Source organism: Hydra vulgaris, chromosome 05 (genome assembly GCF_038396675.1).
Source record: "Hydra vulgaris chromosome 05, alternate assembly HydraT2T_AEP".
Lineage (NCBI taxonomy): Eukaryota > Metazoa > Cnidaria > Hydrozoa > Anthoathecata > Hydridae > Hydra > Hydra vulgaris.
Window position 1 is genome coordinate 12,417,891 of NC_088924.1, and position 9,384 is coordinate 12,427,274.

The following is a 9,384-nucleotide window of genomic DNA, read 5'->3' on the forward strand; positions in this document are numbered from 1 at the left end:
ACTATACCGGAAGGTACTGCGTGTAGGAAAAGCCCAACCTTTAACATATTTGCTATGTCAGAACATTCTTCTTCAATTACCTCCTGTTGTGAGTTTGGTTTATAACTATGTAAGTTTGACTGAACTTGCATCTTCATTATGAAACTCTGTCTCACGTTATCCATTCCTGATTTTAAAGTGCTAATAATGTGTCTTCCCAACATCATGTGTTCTTCTAGTTCTTCTGATGTATGGAATGATCCATTACAAAATGTGCAAAAGTGCAAAAGTGAAACAAATTTAGTAATCTATCTTCGCGAAACTTTTCTTTCATATTGCTTTTAAAAACTCTTGTTTTCTTTTCAGTATCACTATATGGGTGTGTTAAAAACATCTGCAGATCAAAATTGACATTGGAATATTCTTGTTTAACTCCATCGCCAACTGCATAGTATCGCCACATTGTCATATAATTATGAAAGAACTCAAACGAATGATACTGACTTATTTTAGCTATTTTTGTTCCGCTCAACTTGCTTTTTCCCTTTATAGTGGCAACACCAACAGCAGAATTTTTCAGCCCATGTCCGTAATGTAAAGCAGTATAAATGTCCTCTGCACACATCAAATCGTTACCAGCGTCAACAAAGCTACAAATCAACGACCTTGCTCCGGCAGCTTCTCTGTCGCACTGATCCTTGCCACGACAAGGTTCGTTGTAATCGTAGCGCTTAAGCTGTATTTGGTTATTTTTGCACAACATAAAAAGAGCTTCCATTATAAAGTTGCCATGGTACGATGAAGCATTGTCGGATTTTGCAAAGAGTTTATTAACACCAGAATGGTCATGCTTAAACTTCGGAAGAACTAATTGGGCAATTGATAGTGTTTCCGATAAACCTTGCTCACACCTATAAAGAGCTGTAAAATAGACCTTTTTATGTAAAATATTATTTTTCTTAGTGAAGAAAATGTCTACATGCAGTGACATCTCCTCTTTTCCAAAATATTCTTTTTGACCTTCCCTGAATTTTGATGGTAGAACTTTTTGGCAATAGTCTTTCAACCAAAATCCAGTTTCTTCATCAAGATTTTCAAAAGCAAAAACTTTGGCTTTTTTCTGTTGACAATCACCCATTAAATGTTTTTTATAATCAATGATATCTTTTTCAGCAATTTCAATATCATAAATAGTATCCTCGTCGGCTGAATTATTTGATGCTAATCTTTTTATCTCAACTAAGGATTTGTTTAAATTTTCACACTCATAACAAATCTTATCATTAGGTGCTATTAAAATCTGTTGCAATTGCTTGTCGGTTATATCACTCAAAGCAAATAATGGGCAGTGGGAGATTAGGGTAGGTCGCACTGCAGTTAAACTGGAAATTAGTTTTGTAATATCGTTTGCAGCGTTCAAATAAATTACTCAGCTCTCTATTCTGGTACTTTAAAGATAAATCTTGCAACATAGAGAAACCATTCATAGCTGCAGCAGTAATATCATCCAGTCCCGCTAAACATTTTTGTTGAGATGGTTTAACAGCATGAAGTATTCGCCACAAACTGCTTTCCGATAAAGGAGAGTAGTTCTCACTTCTGCAAACTTCATTATAAAATGCAATTGTATGACTCATTTTAGCTGTCAAAACTGCACGAGATATTTTACATACATCATTTGAGTCAAATTTAATTTTTTTGACTCCATATGCAACATCTTGAAGAAGGTTGCTGTTAAATATGAAATCGAGAAAATGTTCAGCTTTTTTCTGGTCTAGTCGATTTCGCGTAATTTTTTTTTCGACAGGAATAGTTATACCTATGTTAGCATTCTTCATTTTTCGTTCATTGTCTGAAGTTTCCGAAGATCTATTTAAAACAATTGAGATAAAGTTTTCACTCTGATTTGGGGCAACAGCTTCAGCAAACCTCTTTGCAAGCTGTACCTTGGCTCTTTCAAATTTTCTTCGTAAATTATTTTTGGTTCCATTGCTGAGATCAGCTTTCTTTTTATTCTTTATCTGAAACTGAAAAGAGCTGATGTGGAGTGCTTCTGATAGGTTGTTACCAGTAGATGTAGCACCTTCAACCTTTTCTCCAGAAAGTAAAATTTCTTTAGGCTCAAAATCAAAATCAGTTGCGTCCGCAACTAACTCTTTGTTAGTGGCAGTACTTGTTTTAGTTTGAAAAAGAATGCGCTCCGACTTAAGGTGATTGTGACAAAATACGGAACCTACAGGAACATTTTTGTTGTAATATTTTGAAACATTTATTGACATATTTATTGAAACACTTCTTACAGATGGTGATTTTTTACCAACACTTAGTTCATGCATTGGATGACAGCATCTTCTTGGAGAAACCCAGCCAATACCTTGAATTTCAATAAAAATCAAAATTTGAAATATTTATTTAAATATTTCAAATTTATTATATATTATTTAGTAATTAAATTTTGTTATTGTTGAAATACGGTTGTAAGCAAATTCTTACCAAAGTTAAATCTATGGTAAGGACATATATAGTCGTTATCAGAAAGTGATACGGACCCTCGATTTTCTATAAGAGACTTTTCTGTCCATTCTGTCTCGTGGTGCGCCTTTAAAACCTAAAAACATAAAACTTAGATATTATGCAATGTAAACTGAGGGAATTAAACAACAATCATTTTACACTACTATATGATGCTAACAGGTTTTTTTTTTACTGCTAAGAGCATTTCTTACTTTAATTTTTACAAAGTGTGCTTTGACATCCAAAGTCAGATCTTGTATCTTGAATAACCTTTTTTCATTGAAACGAGGATATGGTCCACACTTGACATCATTAACTTTGCAAACATTTTCAACAACAACCTCTTGCTCTGACATATTTTTTGCAACTAAGTGTTTTTTTTTAAAGTACTTTAAGCATAAAATGCTCTTTCTCTGTTCTGAATAATTCAGAAGGAAATGCTCAATAAACCATACTGAATAACTGTAAATTAAGAAATAATGGTAATTAATTATGTTCAATAAACATCAAGTTAAAATTGTTTACTGAAAAAAATTTTTTTTCAAGTCCACAATCGTATAAATGAAAAAAAAACAAAAAACAGATTTAGCATCATTTTGACGTAATATTATTTCAACAATGGAATATTACCCCCTAAGTTTTTTTTTTGCATTAAAAAAATTGTAATATGGAGTAATAGAAAATTTATAAATTCAATCTTTGGACCTTTCCCATTTCCCATAATGGCTGATATTTGAACGCTAATTAAAACATTTTTTGACACTTTGATGACTCATAAGTTTTTTTGTAAACAATATCCTCTCAGATTCTCTAGACCATTCAAATAAAAATAAGATACTCTTTCAAAAAAGAATAAGATAAGTCGCGGTAACTTTTTACGCTCCGAGATAAATGTATTTAAAGTAGGTCCCAAATTCAAAAATGTGTGATTTCAGCTTATGATTTTTAGACAAAGGAAGAGTTGTCCTCAGGTTTTTTGATTTTTTTTTTAAAGGTCTACCTATACTTCCATAATATGAAAAGAAACTTAGGGTGCAGAGGTCTCATTGCTTTTAATCTTAGTTTAAAAATCATAAAACTCCAAAAGTGACTTTCCAAGTATTAAAAGGGCAAAAGTTTGACCGACCATAACTCAGGAACTAGAAATATTAAAAAAAAAACTTTACAGGCTTCTTTTTAATATTACAAACAACGCAATATGTAAAATTGAGAATGATTGAAAGATATCACTTTTGAGCATTGCCTGGTTTTCTCAGAAAATAGCTCTTAATCTTATTTCTATAAAGAAAGATAAAAATTATTCGTGGTACTTACGTACTTGCTTGCCATTCTCTTTATTAATATAAAATATTTTCACACAATATAAACGTAACGCAATGCAATGTTGATTTAAAATTTTTTTATTTAGTTTCCAGCTTTTAAATTAATTCCCATGCAAATCCCACAGGAAACCCACGTGGGATTTCCCATGTGTGTAAATACCATATGGTTCCCACATGTAACCCATGTGGGATTACCCACATGGGATAATCCGTCCCACATAAATCCCATCAATCCCACACGGAACCCACGCGGAACCCATGTGGGACGCGGTTTTATTTTTCACTGGGATATATCTTCTTACTTTGTCATTACACTTCGTTTTTGTTATTTCACCTTTTATTTTTTAATTTTTAATTTTCTTTTAAATAAAAGGGGTTAGTTTTTTTATCAAAGAATGATTTTTGAAAAAGCAAATCACAGTTACAACCGGGGCCGACCCTTGGGGGTGGGACGACAACCGGGGCAAGATGCCCCGGGCCCCGCAGCCTGTTTTGCATCGCTGTAAATTTTTTGTATTTTTTTTTTTTGCGGACTTCACGACTTCATAAAATATCTTTACTATTTAAAACCTTAGCGCCCAAACATTTTTAGTAATTGACTTTAATGGATATTTCAGGTTTTCACAAAACCCTGAAAAAAAAGGTCCCGAGAAAAAGTTTAGTTTTTACCTTTTAGTTCATTTCGAAAATGTTGCTTTTAATTTAAAATAAAGTAAAAATAAATTTAAAAATAAAGTTTTTTTAATTGATTTTTTTTTTTTTTACACTAAACTAAAGTTTGTTTTGCTTTAAAGTTCAAAGTTTTTTTAAACTATTTCTTTTATTTACGCTAAAGTAATCTTTTTTCGCGTTGTTTAATTACTTTTAAAATAATTTCGATTATTAACGCTGAACTGTTTGTTTTGCGCGGACAATAAAATAAATAAACCGACAAGAAAGTAAGTTAATAAAAATGTTGTAATAAAAAGGGTTGCAAACTTTAATCAGTAGTGACCTTAACCATGAATTAAAAAACTTACATTATGTAGAGTTTATGTTTCCAAAAACAAAAATAAAGTTTTACACTGTTAATTTGAATTCGAATATTTTTTTTTATTGAAAATGTTAAAATCTGTCAGGTTCTTATAGAAAAATATTAGCCAAGGACTCTGAAGCAGCCCATGAAGCTGTTTTAACTAAAGTGCCAAAACAAACACATTCTTTTCATTCTCCAAGTTCTTCACAACCTTGTGAATCAAAAATTTTGCGTGATGAAAACTCCTTAAAAACACCTAGTGAGACCTCTACTCTGTCTAAATATAACCAAGGAAAGATAATATGAGTAACTCTTTGTTGTGTAGTTTACCTTCAGCTAGTTTTACCACATGTTTGTCAACTTTATTCTTGGGCATTTGTAGCCAAAAATCTCAGGAAGTATCAAAGAAAAACAAAGAACCTAAATGTAACTCAAAGCCTATAATAGTTAAAACAGATAATAGTTTTACAATTAAAACAGATTTTTTGCATAGAAATGACACTTGAAAATTATTATCTAACAACCTGTCCAACTTGGCCGGAACGGCTGGCTGTAAGCCAGAGAGACTACATCATTAAAATGAATCCAATACCTTACCTGAAGAGCAATAAAAACTATCCTAAAACCAAAAAACGCCATTTCTCAAAGGAATTTTGATTCAGGGTAGCAAGAAATGATGAACAAGTAAGAGGAAATGGTTTATATACTCTTTAGAAACTGATTCAGCTTATTGTCTTCATTGTCATTAGTTTGACCCAACTCCAAAATTATATTTTGGTAAAAAAGAAGGCTTCAGCTGAAAAACTTCATAGAGAATGCCTAAAAGAGATATTTCTATCTTATTTCGGTCATTTGTACCATTGTAGAGGCAATATCCAACAAATTAACAATGAAACAGAACGGTCGAGAAAACAGAACTTAGAAAAACAGTGTCAGTGATTATGTACTTGGTGGTCATAGAATTGCATTCCGTGGAAGCTCATCAAAGCTGTACACCAAAAATAATGGGAGCTTCCTTGGTCTTCTCCAACATCTTGGTAAATTTTGATTCAATTTTGATGGGAGCATTTACGTGAATTGAAGATGGAGAAGGACGTTTACAAATGCAAAACGAGGTTATTAACCTCTTAGCTTTGCATGTAAAAGAAGCTGTTGTAAACAAGGTAAAGTGTAGAAAGTATTTTTAAGTTATTATGGATTGCACTCCAGACCTTAGTCACAAGGGTAAAACTTCTCTAACTATCTGCTAAGTTCACGAAGAAAGTAGAGGTCAGTAGTAGAGGTCAGTAGTAAGGAAAGTAGAGGCTATAACAACGGGTCTAATATGGTTGCAATTCGACAAGATGTTCAAGCTCGAATTTCAGCAGAATACTCACAAGTCTCATTTACACCCCTTGGTTGCCACAGCTTGAGTGTAGTTATATTAGACGAAGCTAAATCATTGGTGAAGTTTATACTGCTGTTTGGAGTTGTTCAAAGAATCTACATAACTTTTTCTGCATCAATAAAGCGTTGGTTCCCTAGTACAATGGAACCTTTTAAAAATGGTGTTTTCTTGCGCCTAATTGACACAATTGAACCAGCACTGAATATAATCTAAAACACCAACAGAAAAGACCTTTTTACTATTCTGCACTACGCATATTGCTAGCTATTTCAATGAGAGCGGCCAGCACTGAACGTAGTTTCAGTACGCTCAAGTTAATTAAAATCTACCTACGTACGTCGATGACGCAAAAAAGATCGATTGCTTTAATGTATATATTATTATCTTTATTGTAGATAAAGATAATAATATATACATTAAAGCGTAGGCAGCACTGCAACTACATTTTCCCAGGGCGCCACCAACATTAGGGACGGCCCTGGTTAGAGCAATCATAGCTTTTTCTTCATCTAGAAAGCATGATAACATTGCTGAGTTGTTGCTGTTGTAATGATTAATATTTTTCGTTAAAGTTATGAAAACTTTTAATTTTTCAAAATTAAAAAATTTGACATTTTTCATTGTATATTTGTATCGCAAATGATCACATTAATTCTAATAAAATAGCTTTTATGGTTCAACGTCGTTGAAGCGATAAACGTTAGTGGTTTCTATTATTCTATTCTTTCGTACTATTGGAAATTTTTTTAAATAAAAACAAGTTAAATATATACTTTAATATACTTAAAGTAGTAAAATTGTTAATAAAATATTAAATTAAACTATTAATTAAAATTAATTTAGTGCAACGTTTTAAAAAATAAAAATAAAAACCAGACTGTTTTGTTGAAAAAAAAAGAAGAAATTCGCTTTAATAGGCCGGGTGAATAAAAGTAAGTAATTGCTTTTACTCAGTAACTGGTCAGCTTTACGTGAATAAAAACTTTAGCAGCTTTGCTGAATTTAATTAATAACATTAATAAAAAATCCTTTATTCACGTAAACTATACACGTAAAGTTAGGCAATTTACTTAGTAATTGCTTAGCTTTACGTAAATAAAAACTTAACTAGAATTTGTTAAGTTTTTGCTCACGTAAAGTTGACCAGTCATTGAGTAAAAGCAATTGCTAATTTTTATTCACCCGGCCTAATATCTTTTCTCTTTTAAAATTTTTGCTTTAACAACCTGCTACCGCTTTTATACTCCGGTTCGGTCCGGTGTGGTCCGGTGTAGTATTCGTAAACACCAACTTTTTTATACTTTAACACATTCTGATCATTCAAATATTTTTTCGTCAATTTATAATGGCGAAAATAGAGAAACTATTTTCATTTGGTATTATTGCAGATGTTCAGTATGCAGATGTGGATAATCGATACAACTATACGAAAACGAATCTTAGGTATTATCGAAATGCAATAAACCATCTCGAGGATGCAATTAGTACATGGAATGACTCTAAAGTTGGATTTGTTGTTCAGCTTGGAGATTTGTTGGATGGTTTCAGTAATTTTTATAAAAAAACTCAAAAAGATTTTGAATATATTAATAACATATTAATTAAGTTTGACTCTTGTGGATTGCCTGTATCTAAGCAAGAAGGTACTTATGTAAGCGAGAAGGATTCATCAAAAATTGTTCCATATATTTGTCATGTTTGGGGAAATCACGATTTTTACAATTTTTCAAGAGAAATGCTTTGGAAAAGTTCTTTAAACAGTTTTATAAAATCATGTAACTTATATTCAGAACATAATGCTAGTTATCACAATTATGATTATTATTATTCATTTACATTTAAAACATATCGTATTATTGCGTTAGACACCTATGATATATCCACTTGCGGTAGAGCTTCTGATACAGATGAATGGAAATTAGCTACTAGTCTTTTAAAAGAATATAATAAAAATGATGAAAAGGCAGAACCTTATCCTTGTTCTCCACAATATGTTTCATGGAACGGAGCTTTGAGTGAGAAACAAATCCTATGGCTCCATGATGAGCTCATCGATGCTTCAAAAAATAAACAAAAAGTAATTTTATTAAGTCATATTCCATTGCACCCAAAAGCATCAACAGAAAATACAGTTTGTTGGAACTTTAATGAGATTTTATCAACCATTTACTCATACAAGTGTGTTGTAGCATGCTTTGCTGGTCACTTTCATGATGGAGAGTTTTACCATGACAAACAATCGAACATATATTTTGTAACATTACCAGGAGTAGTTGAAAGAGAAGTTAATACAAATGCTTTTGCAATTGTAAATGTTTTTGAAAATTACATAGAAATTAATGGTTTTGGTGAATTATCTTGTCGAAAATTACTTTTTTCATAAATATTTTATTCAATTTGTTAGCAAAGCTAATTTTTAATTATTAAAATCCTTATTTTATTTTTTTTCACTCTATAAAGTTTTTATTTACGTTTGTACTGAGCCTTATAAGTTACATTTTATCTTTGTCAATCAAAACTTGAGTTGAACTTAACTTAATTGATCACAACAACTTTTTGTATATGTCAAACATTTCTAACCTACAGTCAAACTATCTGCAAAGAACAGCTTTTATCCTGTCTTTTTTATTCATCTCATTTCAGATAATTCGATTTATTTTATTGTATATTATAAAATTGTTTGCAGAATAATCGTATCTTTTAAATTATTTTATCATTTAAATATTTTTTTTAATATAATTTTATCATTATTATTATTATTATTATCATCAATTAGTAATTCATAAACATGTCACTTTACATCATTGGTACTTGATAATATTTAAATTACAGAGTACTGATGATATTTAGGCTCAGCATCATCTACAAACTAGTTTTGAGTGAATAATTAATTATTTAAGACTTATTTAAGTGTGTATATTTTTACAATTTATTCTACTTACTATTATTACAATTACAATTTAAAATAAATTTTTAATTTGAACAAAAAAAAAAGTTATTTGATATTCAATTTGATATATATATATATATAAATTTGATATGTATATATATAAATTTGATATGTATATGTATATATATATATATATATATATATATATATATATATATATATATATATATATATATATATATATATATATATATATATATATATTGAAAATGAAAAA

General features: G+C 30.6%; 1 protein-coding gene across 1 annotated transcript; it reads left to right on the top strand.

Annotated features, from left to right (window-relative positions):
• The first annotated feature begins 7,562 nt into the window (after nt 1–7,562).
• Nucleotides 7,563–8,600, top strand: LOC136080184 (manganese-dependent ADP-ribose/CDP-alcohol diphosphatase-like). The gene has a single exon (XM_065796797.1). The coding sequence runs from the start codon at nt 7,563–7,565 to the stop codon at nt 8,598–8,600; it is 1,038 nt and encodes a 345-aa protein (XP_065652869.1).
• Nucleotides 8,601–9,384: the final 784 nt, after the last annotated feature.